A 15,011-nucleotide genomic window follows, 5' to 3' on the forward strand; every position below is an offset into this window, starting at 1 on the left:
TTCTGGAGCCATATCGTGGCTCTCCATCTTTATATTTCATACTTAGCACAGTTTCAAGCAGAAATTCACCACTAACAGAATGGGGCTGAATTATCTACTTAATTCTCCCCCGCCCCACAAAAATGGAATGAAGTAAGGTAGTCCTTGTGGAACCCTGAGTTGGTACTTATGAGAATAAGTTGTTATAAAAGTGAGCCTTACCCTTGAAAGGCTCTCTGGCTCAAAGTGGCAGTTTGTTTGCAGAGATTAGAGGCCCTGGCACACCCATTCTCTCTGTGTGTCTCTCTTATCTCTCTGCTTGCAAATAAATAATTTTTTTTACATTGTGCTTTTATTACCTTAAGGCTGCTTCTTTTCCTGTGCCTTCTTCCCTTTTCCAGCTGAAACAGGTAGCCTTCAGAATTGCTGCGGCTGATTTTCATCTGGGGTCTGTGACTTGTCTCTAAATTGAGACGAGATGCACTTTCGCCCCTGGATAAGATAGGCGGGAGCGTGACACTGGACGAGGACCCATCGCTGGGCTGCACTTCGGCCAGCTGCACCAAGGCCTGCTGGTGCTGCTCCATGACCTGTGTGAGCCGGGAGTCTGGCGAAACTCTCACAGCATCACTGTCTGAGGAAGAATGGAATTTCCTTCCAAGAAAACACAAATCTGTTAGTTAAGAAAACTTGAATTCATACGACCTCTAGTACACAAAACTTTATGAATCATTCATTTGTATCCATTACTCTTCAAATCAAACTGGTCATCTTTAGCCTGAGCTTTCCATGAATATGTTAATTTCGTATCTTCAAATTCCTTCTTTTTTCTTTCAGGTATTTTATTTCTTCTTTAGGACTTGTACTTTGTGCACCCAGAATAGAAAAAAAAAATACTATTTTGAAAAGCCAAAACCTTCCCGCTACAAAATACCTTGAACTGTTAGACGATATTAAACAAGTGCCCTTTGAGTCCATGGCTGGATTTCTAGAGAGCCTTCAGTGATAAAAACAAATGGAACTAAAATCAAGCAGATTTCTGGATTAGCTGAAGTGGTGGCATCCTTTGTGTGATATTTTTTGCATCAAAGAACTTGTATTTTAATAATTAACACTGGCAGAGGACATGTGAAAGCTTGGCCTTAAGTAAGGTTGGGAATCCGAGCTAAGATCCTTGAATACAGACTATTACCCTTGAATATATCCTATATTAAAACCCATTCTCCAGTCCTAAGAAACAACAAGGCATGTCTGTCTTGGCCTGGATTCAGAATAGGAAAAAAAAAGTCTGTGAATTTTTATGGGATTTAATATCTGGGGTTCAAATGTAAACCTACATAATCATGGTAGTTCAATACCAAGAAATTGACATTAAAACCATCCTAGGGGCTAGGAAAATGGCTCCATGGCTAAAAATGCTTTCTTGCAGGTACACGAGATACACACATCTATCTATACATTTACATGTATCACACACACACACACACACACACACACACACACACACACACACACACACCACTACCACCACACATTCTACTCAAGCAAAAATAACATAAAGTGAACATTTAAAAGATGAGAAAAAGCAAATCTTGACATTGAAAACACAGAAACAAATGAGCACAAGTGTTTATTATACCGATAACTCTATCTAGAGAAAACAATTAATTTGCATCTTCCTACCTCAGCCTCCTGAGTGCTGAAATTAAAGGTGTGCACCACCATGCCAAGCAGAAAATAGACTTTTTTTTTTTTTTTTTTCTCGAGGTAGGGGTTTCACTCTAGCTCAGGCTGACCAGGAATTCACTATGTAGTCTCAGGATGGCCTCAAACTCATGGTGATCCTCCAACTTCTGCCTCCTGAGTGCTGGGATTAAAGGTGTGTACCACCATACCTGGTATATAGATTTTTAAAAGACTGAAGACAATGAAAAGAATGTAGTGTAGATGTGTTTTTTGTTGTTGTTTGTTTGTTTTTTTGGTTTTTCAAGGCAAAGTCTCACTCTAGTCCAGCCTGACTTGGAATTAACTATGTAGTCTCAGGGTGACCTCAAACTCATGATGATCCTCCTACCTCTGCCTCCTGAGTGCTGGGATTAAAGGCGTGTGCCACCACGCCCAGCAATGTTTTAAAGTTTAAAATGACATAACAATTGCATGGATTTTGACTGGCTTCTAGATCAGAAAAATAAAACTAAGCTATAAAAGATACAATTACCAGACATGGTGACACATGCCTTTAATGCTAGCACTCAGGAGGATTGCTGTGAGTCCGAGGCTTGCCTGGGATTACAGAGTGAGTTCCAGGTTAGCCTGGGCTAGAGTGAGACCCTACCTTAAAAAAAAAACAAAAAACAATAAAATTAAAAAGGATTGGAAAGATTGCTCAATAGTTAAGGTGTTTGCTTGCAAAGTCTAACAACCTGGGTTCAATTTCCCAGTACACATGTAAAGCCAGATTCACAAAATGGTGCATGTATCTAGAGTTTCTTGCAGTGGCTAGAGGCCCTGGTGCATCCATTCTCTCTCTCTCTCTCTCTCTCTCTCTCTCTCTCTCTCTCTGTGTCTCTCTCTGTCTCTGTCTCTCTCTCTCTCTGTGTGTGTGTGTGTGCATTCTTGCAAGTAAATAAATGAAAACAATTTTAAAAATTGGGAAAACAAAGAAAATTTAAGTGTGTACAAATATTACACATTATTGACTTAATTTTTTAGATACAATAACAGTATGATTGTTATCTTAGGAGATATGTGTTAAATTTTCAATGATAGAAAATTTTGATGTCTGAATATGATTACAAATGGTGTAAGAGATGATTGATAGATAAAAGGATAAAAGGTAGATATATGGTAAATAGAAAAATGGTGGAGCTAGATAAAGGAGTGCATGTGTGTATTGTAGAATGCCTGTTCTGAGTCATTTTTACTAGATGTGAATATTTTCAAAATGAAAGTGTTAAAAAAAATGGAAGAGTTTGTAATGTAACTTAACCCCCAATCCAAATTAAAATGATATCTAAAGAAGTATAAGGGGCTGGGGCAGTGATCCTGGATGACGTGCTTGCTACACAGGCATGAGTACCTACGTTCGGATCCCTGGCACCCACATTCAAGGAAAGCTCAATTCTGGAGCTCCAGCCTCTGCAATTCCAGCTGCCCACAGTGAGAAAAGAAGTGGAGAAAGAAGAATCTCCTGGAAGCTCTTGGGCCAGAATGCAACAATGAACAATGAAACAAGAGACCCTGCCTCAAACAAGGTGAGGACTGACGGTGAACTCTGTCCTCTGACCTCCACATGCACACCAGAGCACACATGAGCCCACTCACATACATGCACTCATATTCACACACACAGGAAATCTGAAAGACATATCCCACAGTGGATAAGGCGAGCAAAAGGGCATGAGAAGTTGGGTGTGGTGGCGCACGCCTTTAATCCCAGCACTTGGGAAGCAGAGGTAGGAGGATCATTGTGAGTTCAAGGTCAATAAAACCAAAACCAAAACCAAAACAAAACCAAAGGGCATGAGAGAGAGAGAGCAAAGTTCAGAAGCAGGAAGAGGGTTGAATGGTAAGTGCTTGAGCAGCCTCGAGAGAGCAAACACAAGTTGGCATCTGGAAATGCTTGAAGAGCAGCAATCCACCTTGGAGAGACACATAAACAATGGGGCTGTTGATAGTGAAAGCCTGTGTCACTGTTACTTAAATAGGGAGAACTGGTTAAAAGTATGCTTAGAGTTGTCAATAAAAAAATTATTTTGAAGCCAGGTGTGGTGGCGCACACCTTTAATCCCAGCACTCGGGAGGCAGAGGTAGGAGGATTGCTGTGAGTTCGAAGCCACCCTGAGACTACATAGTGAATTCCAGGTCAGCCTGAGCTAGAGTGAGACCCTACCTCGAAAAACCAAAAAAAAAAAACCCAAAATAATATTAGATTTTTTTTTGCAAAAAGACCAAATCACACCCCCCCCCCAAAAAAGAAAGTCTGCTTAGGCAAGCAAGGTAGGCCTGGCAGCACACACCTGTGATCCCAGAATTCATGAACTTAATGCAGCAGGATCATGTGCTCAAACAAATGACTATTCAGACTTTTTTCCCATCCTATGCTTTAAGGTAAGTGTTCCCTTTTCCATCTCCACAGGACACTGAGGGAAGAGAAAAATGAATCTCCTGTGTGTGAAGGCCAGGCAAAGAAACAACCCTGACCAGTCAAGAAAAAGACCTGAAACTGACAAGAGAAGCATCCCATCAGAGGGTGCATGAGATCACTCCACAAAACCTCAGATACAACAGGCCTGCCACTCAGAGCTCCTGATAAGATTTTCGGTGTCTTGTATGACGCACAATGGAGGCCAACCTTAACATAGGAGGTAGCAAGGCAGGTAAAGACAAAGAAAAAAAAAAAAAAAGCAGAGGAAAGAAAAACAAAGCAGGAAATTAAAAACACTTAAAGATTATCACAAATGAGCTGGGGAGATGGCTCAGTGGTTCAAGGTACTTGCTGCAAAGCCTGCCAGCCAGGGTTCAATTCCCCAGTACCCATGTAAAAACAGATGCACAAAGTATGTGTCTGGAATTTGTTTGCATCAGCAAGAGGCACTGGTATGCCCATTTGCTCTCTTTCCCCTCTCCTTCTCTCTCCCCCTCTCTCTGCTCTCAAATAGATAAAAATATTTTTAAATTTATTACAAAGGCTCACACTTGTCATTTTGCTTTGTTGATAATGCAAGATGAGAAGACATGATGCTGCATCCACGGCAGGAGGAGCATTCAGAAGACAGCCACAGAGCACGCAGACTCGTGAGTGTGTGTGCACTGGAAAGGACAGAAGCTGAGCCAAGTAACTATGACAGAAAGAGAGAAACAATCTTAACCAGCCTGGAAATACACATCAAGTAAAGCGAGCCTTGAGAAAGGGCAGACAAAGAAGATGGAAATGGTCGGAAAGAAAGACCCATGAGACAATTCAAGGCATTTTCCCAAACGGTACCGGGTTTAAGGGCGCAGCACAATCTATGAAAATGGCACGCTATGATTTCTCACTTTGTTGGAAAAAACAAGAAGACCTACAGCGTGTGGAGGACGTGACGGCTCATGTGCAAAGGATCTGGAGTAAGGTGGCCCCTCTCTTCTTGACAGCTACGCTGGGGCCAGAAGATGACTTCCCAATCCAGAGCTCTACAGTCCTCTGCCATCCCCTGAAGTGATGTTAAAAATAACTTTGGGGCCAGGCGTGATGGCACACGACTTTCATCCCAGCACTCAGGAGGCAGAGGTAGGAGGATCGCCGTGAGTTTGAGGCCACCCTGAGAATACATAGTGAAGTCCAGGTCAGCCTGGGCTACAGCGAGACATTACCTCAAAAAAAAAAAAAAAAATGACAACAACAACTTTTGGGTCAGTGAGATGGCACAGCAGTTAAGGGTTAAAAGCAGTTAAATGAGCTTGCTTCCAAAGCTTGATAGCCTGGCTTCCATGCCCCAGTACCACACAATGCCAGCTGCACAGTGGTGAGTGCGTTTGGAGTTTGTTTACAGCAACAAGAGGCTGTGGTGTATCCATTCCCTCTCTCTTTCTCCCTCCCTTTTTCTCTCTCTCCTAGCTCTCAAATGAATAGATACATAAGTAAATAAATATTTTAAAAACTCTTTCCTGTTTGTAGAAGTACACCTATATTGTAGGGAATTTGAACAATTCAAAGTATAAATAAAGAATTAAAAATAACCACTTCCTTTTTCCAGAGGGAATTATTATCGACATTTTGAAGTCCTTCCCCTCTGTGCACATTTCTCACAGTGGAGTGCAGACTCCTTGGCCATAATGTTGTATCTTACTAATTTCTTCGTATAGAAACTTTTCCTTATAGTCATAATTTCAAATGATTACAAGGTACTAAATATCGCAATTCACCCAAACATTGCTTCACCTTTGGTTTTTTAGGTCATTTCTACAACTAATGGTATGTTGGTGCATTCATACTTTTCGGAATGTTTGATTGTTTTCTTAGGGCAGCCCATTTGAGGAGAACATGCTGATTTGTTTTGACTGGGCCCCACTGTCCTTCCTGCATCCCTCTAGCGTCCTGCGCACCTACAGAGGACAGGAAGGACGTTCGCAGCGATGCCAGCTTCCAGCGTAACTGAGGAGACAAGGACACCCAAGTGGGTGTCAGGGAAGAACTGGAGCCAAGGAAGCTGTCAGGTGGTGGTGTTTTTTCCCCTCTCTCTGTCCCCATGGACTCCTCCATTCTGTTTTTCCTCTTCTCTCTTTCTCCACAGCCCTCTTATTTCTCCTTTGGAAAGCCACTCAAGAAAATGGAATTCTTACCATAGCATTTCTAAGTTCCTATATTTTATCTCTGTGGACGGCTGTCTGGATTGCTTCTTGTTTTGAGCCAGTCGGTGAGCATTCATGTTGTGACTGGACAGAGGGTCTTTCTGGCTCAGGGGCATGTGTCTGTGGGAAAGCTCTTTGAGGCCGTTTATACCTGCAGTAGAAAGAGTATAGGCAGGCGGCTGCTGGTATGAGAATCCTTTCTCTTCCTGTCTGCGTCCTCTACTCAGCTCTGAGTGATATCCAGTAAAGTTTTTGTGTAACATGTTGCAATTGTCAAAAGCCTGCTTGGGTGGAGCATATACACTGGAGATGACTTTGGGCTTGTGGCTCCTGAGTGCACTGGGCTCTTGTGAATCACTGTTAGACGCACTCATAAGTGCAACTGGCTCGTACGGTAGTGAGGGAGCCACAGGCTCGGTTGGGTGTTGCTGCTGGACCATGTTCTTCTCATTTCTTCGACTAATGATGCGCTCTGGGGTTACCACAGACTTCTGGCTGTTCTTATGTTTATGTTGTTTTCGAACCTTGGGCTTGGCTGGTCTCCTGGAAGGTTGCTGGCTATTTGCTGCTTCAGAGGGCTGACCTCTGGGGACATAGCTTGACTTTGCGCCTTCGTATTGAGACCACTCCTCCTGGTAATTCTAAAAGATGTCATAGTTAAGGTAAAATTAGATTGGTGCTCTTCATAAAATTTAAGTCAATGCTTTTTTGGCATGTATATGAGTGTGCTGTGCATGTGTGCACGGGTGCATGTACGTGTGGAGGCCAGAGGTTGGTGTCATGGATCTGTCTTCCTCAGTGACTTTCCCCTGTCTATTTGCTGAGGCAGGATCTCTCACATATTTGCTTATTCTGGCTAACCAGCAAACCCCAGGAATCCTTCTGTCCCTGTGTCCCCATGATGGGATTACAGAGAACTGTTACCATACCCAGTGTTTATGTGGGTGCTGGGGATCAGAACTCAGGTCTTCATCCCTGTGCAGTGAGCGCTTTACCAAATGAGGCATCTCACCAGTCCCAAACTGAAGCTTTTGAAAACTGGGAACTGACACTTCCAGGAAAGCAGCCATGGAATTGAAAAGGGAAGAGTACAGAGGGTCCTTTCCTAATTTCAGAAAATTGAAGGGTGCACCAGAAATTTTAGATTATGAGCCTAGAAAGAGATTGGCAGCTTAAAACAGGCTTTGTCAAGGACAAGTCTGACTCATAGCTCTAAAGGGAAGTGTTACCGAATGTGAATGGACTACAGAGAAGCTTTACCTACAAAGACATACAGAGAAAGAGAATATAAATCAAATTCCTAACTAGAAAACACCTGTGATTTGCTTTACTAGCCAAGTCCAAGTTTAATATGAAATACAGTTCAGACTGTCAGCTCTTCTTACTCATATAGGTCAGAAGCTAGGCATGACCTCTTCACCAGATGAAACAAATTAGATTTTATTCAGAGGATATAAAAGAGCCAGAGCTGTGATAGGACATCTGTGAAACCACAAGGGCTGTTTTGCTTCTGCTCCTCAATATAGCCTGTACTTAGGAATCAAACATCTGGGGGAAAAGATTTCAATTTTAGAACAGTCTTTATGCTTTTCAAAGTCTAGTAACAACAAAATGTACTCCTGGTATAATAGATACACTATGTAACTATATTGTGCTATAGCCATTTAGGAATGTTTTCCAAGGAATAGAGCACTCATTACTTTGTGAAAAACTAGATGAGTCAAGAGGCCTTTGGAACGAATGATTAAATGCTTATTGAAACAGTAAGATGACCATATGAATTGATGGGTTGTATAACTGTACCATATTTGTTCCTTTCTGGGCACACATGTAAAAGAACCCTTTACGACTCATTTCTATACAATGTTAATTGATAAATAGAGCCATTAGGTAGAACATTAGAGAAAAATATCAAAAACTGAGTAAAAGCATGCTTTTTTTTTTCAAATGGTTTCAGCTTGTTATGAGGCAGGATCATGTTATAAGATTTTAGTTTTTGTCTTACCTTCCTGATTCAATCTGCAAGACTCATCCTGCTCCTGAATAATATTAAGTACTGTCCAATTTCTAATGAAGTCACATTATGACAATAAAGTTAAGACTGTTAAGCTTAAAGCAACAACATGCATTGTTTTGTATATCAGCTTTTTGATAAGGAATGACTTTTGTTTGAAACATACTATATGCTTCCTTTGGAATTTGAGTTTATGGGGGCAACTGCTACCTATGTTTTGTCCTACAAACTTCCAGTTTTTAAGAACAATGCTAACACCTTTGCTAAGGTGGGAAAGATTTTCTCTTCCCATGTTGTATGGAGTTGATTAGAGGAATGTGGACAGAGTCTTTGCCAAGACCATCTTTGTTTATAGTGGGCCCAGAAGAAATTGCTATGTTATAATCTTATAGACATGTTCCTGAAACATGATAGCTCTTTTCATTGCTCTCTTCACTATTTATGAAGGTACAAACATCCCCTTTGCTATTATTTGTAAATACTAGTACAGATCATGTCTTTATTCTCAGTATTTGTTTGGCCTTTAACTCTCTGAGAAATAAATAAATGGGGACTCTGTCTGCTCCCACCTGACTTACATTTCTTCAGTTTTCTTTCCTCATTGCCACCAAAGAAGTAAAAGCCTATGACAGAGGCCTTTGCTCGGGTACCAGATCGGGCATCCCAGGTTAGCACTTTAGCCATGCTGTTATCTGTGCTGCTGAGGTTCAGATCACAGAGGTCCTCCTCACAGGGTGCTTTGTCAACAAGGCCAAGGACTCATCACTTTATGAAACTTCAATTGTCTCGAGTGTTAAATCTGCTATTCACATAAATGTGAGTGCCCAGACATGACATTTCAGCCCCCACAAATAAAGGCATTATGGGCTTGATGTGATTTCTCTCACCTTCCAAGTAGCCTACTTGAGATCTGTGGCTTACTGAAGATTTATTACCCTACAATTGAGGCATCAGGTGTCACTCTTGAGGTGGTGAGACCCAAGTTCCCTTAAGTTAATATACAAAGCTGTTCTCAGCCTATTTAATCTCCATCAGCACTGAAATCCTCTATTTCATCCTGCTCTCACTGGGGTTCTTTTGTTACCCACACTAGCAATTGGCACACCCTATGTGCACTCAGACTAACTGCTTAATGGCAGTAGGTTTTCATGTCACATGTGGAGTGTTAGCACTGAGAAATCTCCATGCCTTAAACTGGGATGACAATTTCAGAGCAAGACTCATCCTTAGTCATCAATGTTTATTCTTCCTGTATCACCCAAAGGAAGTTTGCTTCCAGCCCTGCACAAGGTAGTGTCTGGCTATTCCTCTCTTATGGCTCTCCTGCTGACACTCCATAAGCAGAAAGCAGAATGCACACTTTCATCCCAACCAGATGGTTGTCCGGTTTTGTTTATTTGTTTGTTTTGAGGTAGGGTCTCACTCTAGCTCAGGCTGACTTGGAACTTACTCTGTGGCTCCAGGCTAGCTTTGAACTCACAGCGATCTTTTTACCTCAGCCTCCTGAGTACTGGAATTAAAAGCATGTGCCACCACACTGGCGAGAAGCTCATCTATTTTAACCTAAAGGTCACTATTGCTCTTAGCTACGTTGACTCAGCCCTGGAGATTGGAGAGATTTGTATGGGGATTCAAAGATCACTTCTGATGTGGAGAAATTTCCATTATATTCTCATTTCCTACTCTGTTCATCAATAATAAAATACAAGTTGTTTGGTCTGGGGAGATTGTTCAGTGGTTAAAGGTTCTTGCTGAAAAAGCCTGATGGCTTGGGCTCAATTCTCTAGTACCTAGGTAAAGTCAGATGCATAAAGTGGTACATGCACCTGGAGTTCATTCGCAGTAGCAAGAGGTCCTGGTGCACCCATACTCTCTCTCTCACTCATTTATAAAATATGTTTTAGGGCTGGAGAGATGGCTTAGTGGTTAAGCGCTTGCCTGTGAAGCCTAAGGACCCCAGTTTGAGGCTTGATTCCCCAGAACCCATGTTAGCCAGATGCACAAGGGGGTGCAAGCATTTGAAGTTTGTTTGCAGTGGCTGGAGGCCCTGGCGTGCCCATTCTCTCTCTCTCTCTCTCTCTCTCTCTCTCTCTCTCTCTCTCTCTCTCTCTATCTGCCTCTTTCTATTTGTCGCTCTCAAATAAATACAGAAAAGTAACAAAATTTTTTTAAAGAATATTTTTTAAATGGAGATTTTTTTTGAGCTGAGTTACTAGTTCTATCTGATAATACTAAGAAAATTTCAAGCACAAAAATCAACTGCCTCTATTCTCATTGTCAGTCAGAAAGGGCCCTGTTCAGAATGATGAATAGAAGCAACACAGACCTACTGGTGGTGTTGAAGGCAAGAGCAAAATCCATAGCTTTGCAGAAAGCTGGGGGGCGGGGGCGGGCAGGAGGAGGTGACCAAGGAGCTGATTTTGGCCTGACTTTGATAAGTGAAAGGTCCCCTTTGCTTTTCAGACTACACCACCTTTTGTTCACCTGAAAGCCAAGAGTTCTGCTAGTGTGGTAAGAATGAAAGCATCATATTTCATCCTTTTGAGTGTTCACTTGATGGAGGGACTCTATTTTTGGTGTTGATAACATGCTTTGTGTCTGGTGCTGTGTTTGCCCCCACACAATTTATGTCACAAATCTTAACCTCCAAGACAATGGTATTTGAAAGTGGAAGACAGTTAGGTCACAGGACAGCCTTCCTGAATAAAATAAAAGAGGGTTCCCCTTTTCCCTTTCGCCATGTAAGAACACAATTGAGACAGTCTACTGATGAGCTAGGAAGCCCTAACCTGGTGATTCTTGGTTTTGGATTTCCCAGCCTCCAAATTGTGAGAACACATTTCTGCTACTCATAAGCCATCTAGTGTCTGAGTTTTGTCATAGTGGCTTAAACAGGCTGGGACACCTGGGAAGGATCTTCTGCCAGGGGATGCGCTTCCTCGAACTGCCCAACACAGCTCGTGGGTGAGCAACAAATTCAGTGTGGCCATCACCAGGAAGCCTGAGAAGAGTCACAGAGGTCATAGAATGACTCAGGACCTGTGGACAAGTTTCATGGAATTGAATAACTTGGTTTGAAGTAAAGATCTTAGGCAGGTACAAGTGTCTCACGTACAAATCATGATGATCTTGTGGTTTTAGTATTTCATCTTTGCAGTGTTGGGGACAGAATTTAGGACCTTATGCATGCTAGGATGGATGTCCTATCATGGAACTCCATCCCTGGCATCAGTCTCAATATTTTAATAGTGAACATGCTTGGACTTCCAATGGTCACAGGCACATTTTCTGTCTTTTCTCAGCCTATCTTCTAGTTCCTGATTCTTTCTAGCATGGAAATGTTAACTATATCTCGTCTCTGAAAAGAGTGCATGAACCTCTCATTGTACTCCATTCTCTGGTTAAACTCTCTCTCTACTCAGAGCCAAGTGACTTGATTGGTTAGACTGTCTACTGGTGTCCACTTCCCACCTCTTTCCCAACTCTGTACCGTGTAGCAGGGGGTTCAATTTTACTACTCAGGAAAATGGTTTGGCTCAGGCCATTATCAGCCCCCCAGTGGCCAAGAACAGTGCCGCGGTTTCTCTACCTTTTCATATGAAGTTATTTCCTAGGCATCTCAGCCTTCCCTACAGCCTCAGGCCATCGGGAAGGGCTCATAATACAAGTGGATGTGGCTAACTCAGATGCCTCCCCTGAGCTCCGTGACCAGATCCCACTTCCTCCTTCCTACAAGTGCCTCCAAATCAGGCCTTCTCCTGGGCCCGCCCTCTTCTTCCTTTCACTCTCAGCACCCAGGCCTTCCTTTCCTTCGTCAGTGACATGGGCACTGCTAATTAGACAGTCAGAAATGATTTTTACTGCTGCCTTGCCTTCTACTGAAATCACTGCTAAGTTAATTGATTCTACTTCCTCACTGTCTCAGCACAGGGGCTCAAGGGGACCAGGTGATGCTTTGAGGCATTCCTCTGGGCAGAAGCCAGTCTTCTGAATAGGATGACAGGCAACTATTCTAGGCACAAAAGTAAACCCTTAACTGATAAGAACTCAGAAAAAACATTACTTATATTAGTGACATCTCTTGAAACACACTTAGCATACAATCTAGCAAGTGACCTTTAGTTGTTGCGCTCTCTGGTGCCAGGTGTCCTCGGGGTCGATGGAGGCATCTTCAACCTGTTTGGCACTCGGGGTGGTCATCTTGTCAGTTACTTTGATGGGGTAGGAGATCTAAGAGGGCAGAACATGCAGCTCGTTAAGTGGATTCATTTCAGTCTTACAGTCACGGGGCTCCAGTCTGCGGGCTCTGGGAGGAGGTTTGGCAAAGGCGGCTTTACATTTTATTACAGGGGTTTGTCTCTGCAGTCCTCCAGGACTGGGCTAGTCATCGTTCCACTGCTGTGACACAAATCCCTAAGAAAACAATGACACATAGGAAATGCTTGCTGTGGCTCACGGTTGCAGAGCCTATGGTTACTTGGCCTTCACATTTTTGGGCCTGGGGTGAGGCAGAATATCAGGGGGTGGCACAAGTTGAAGCAAAGCTGTTTACTTCAGTATAGATGGGAAGCAAGAGACAGAGGAGGGCTGGTTTGCCATTATACTCTTTAAGGGCATACTCCTATGACCTAATTCCTCAAACGAGGCCCCAGCTCCTAAAGTATCCACCAGCTCCCAGTAGGACACTGGATGTGCTCTAACTCTTCCAAAACATAATGGGTACCTGGATTGTTCTCCAGGAAAATGAGAATAAACAAAGCTTTCTCTTGCAAGCATAAAGGGAGACTTGGCATCTTAAGGTCAAATACTTAGGTGAAACATCCCATGCCTACTTAGGGGACCCAATTTCAGAACAGTTATCAGAACAGAATACCCACAAGTAACTGTCTGTGAGGCAGGTTTTCTACTAACTGACTCCTAGCCTGCAGGCTACCTGGCCCTCAAGCTTTGGATTCTCCCACCACCCCTGCCCCACTGATGTAGGCTGCATGCACCACTTTGCACCCAGCTTTATGTGGGTGCTGGAAAACTGAACCTGGCCTGGCAGGCTTTACAAGCTAGCACCTTTAACTGCTAAGCCATCTCTCCAGCCTCTAAATTTTTATTTTATTTTTGACAATTTTTATACATGATCAATTTTGAGCATACTCATCCCCCATTACTCTCTCTTCTTCCCTATTCCCTCTCTCTGAACCACTTCTTCCTAAGTAGTTTCACTACTGCTGTGTTTTTTCAAAATATTTCATATTTCTTTATTTATTTGAGAGAGAGAAATAAAGGAGAATAGGCATACCAGGGCCTCCAGCCACACTGCAAATGAACTCCAGAGGCATGCACCACCGTGTGTATCTGGCTTATGTAGGTTATGGGGTTTTGAACCTTGGTCCTTTGGTTTTGCAGGCAAGTGCCTTAAACACTAAGGCATTTCTCTATCCTGTTTTCTTCTTTTTCTTTTCTTTTTTTTTTTTTTTTTTTGAGACGAGGTCTTGCTAACACACCTCAAACTGACCTTAATCCTCCTGCTTCAGCCTCTAGAATACTTGGATTTCCAGGCACATATCTGGCTATTACAAAGGTTTCTGTCCCTTATCACTATGATGGTCAACAGAAACACAATCCAGTTAAAAAGAAAAGTTAACTCTGTCATAGAGGAGAGATGATGGTGAAGAGAGTGAAAAAAAAAAATCTAAGTAGGTTGAATAAGCCAGCAAGGGGAAAAATCTGTTTATTTCTTATTTGATTTTTTTCAAAACTTTTTTTTATTATTTATTTCTGTTTATTTGGGGGGGTCAAATAGAGAGACAGAATAGGTATACCAGGGCCTCTAGCCACTGCAAACAAACTCCAGACACAAGCACCACTTTGTGAATTTGGCTTACATGGGTACTGGGGAATCGAACCTGGGTCCTTTGTCTTTGCGGGCAAACACCTTAATTGCTAAGCCATCTCTCCAGCCTTTAAAAATAAAACTTTTCTTTTCTGCATGTGTAGAAATAGGGTCTCTCACTTGAACCCAGAGCTCACTGATTCAGCTAGTCTAGCTATTCAGCTTGGTTTCCCTCCAGCCACCCTCCTCTATCCGGTCTCTGACTCCTGAGGGCTGGAATTACAGGTGAATTGCCACACCTACTATCAAGTATACTACACAGGTGCTGGGGCTCTAAGCTCAGGTCCTCATGCTTACAAGACAAGCACTTTATCCACTAGCCATCTCCCCAGCCCAGAGATAATCTTTTAACCTTAAAGATGTGACAAACCCCTTCTGCCCAGGGGGTGGGAGAAATTGAGATCTTTCATGGATGTGTCACTAGCATGGACATTCCCTGACTTTTGCAAATGGCTAAGAAATAAAGGAGACTTGGTTTCATTGATTCACTTATCACTGGTTGACTTTAATTTTCCCATTGACAATGAAGGAATCTCAAGTAATCCTGACAAAAACTATAACTTAAAAACATGGCATCCACTGCTTTCTTTGCCAGGGAGTGAAGGATGCACAGTGTTTCCATCCACATGTTGTTTTGGTGGAACTCAGTGGCTGAATCACCCCAGCGAGACTCGCCAGCCAAGTAAAGCACACTTCTACGTTATCTCTTTGAAAGTGGAATGGGACACAACCTCTGCCAGCTATTTTTTTTTTTTTTTGTGAACCATTCTATTAATACCAATCAAATCGAGAAAATGA

At 42.5% G+C, this 15,011-nt stretch overlaps 1 protein-coding gene across 1 annotated transcript in view; it reads right to left on the bottom strand.

Moving 5' to 3' along the window:
- The window catches only part of Jhy (junctional cadherin complex regulator), a 60,530-nt gene that overhangs the window by 12,740 nt on the left and 32,779 nt on the right, over positions 1 to 15,011 (bottom strand). Inside the window, exons 4-6 of the mRNA XM_045145799.1 lie at positions 12,443 to 12,556; positions 6,304 to 6,953; positions 339 to 633 (exon numbers count right to left, since the gene is read on the bottom strand). Of these exons, the coding sequence (XP_045001734.1) occupies positions 339 to 633; positions 6,304 to 6,953; positions 12,443 to 12,556 (1,059 nt within the window). The remainder of the gene's footprint in view (positions 1 to 338; positions 634 to 6,303; positions 6,954 to 12,442; positions 12,557 to 15,011) is intronic.

The sequence above is a fragment of the Jaculus jaculus genome, chromosome 3 (genome assembly GCF_020740685.1).
Source record: "Jaculus jaculus isolate mJacJac1 chromosome 3, mJacJac1.mat.Y.cur, whole genome shotgun sequence".
Lineage (NCBI taxonomy): Eukaryota > Metazoa > Chordata > Mammalia > Rodentia > Dipodidae > Jaculus > Jaculus jaculus.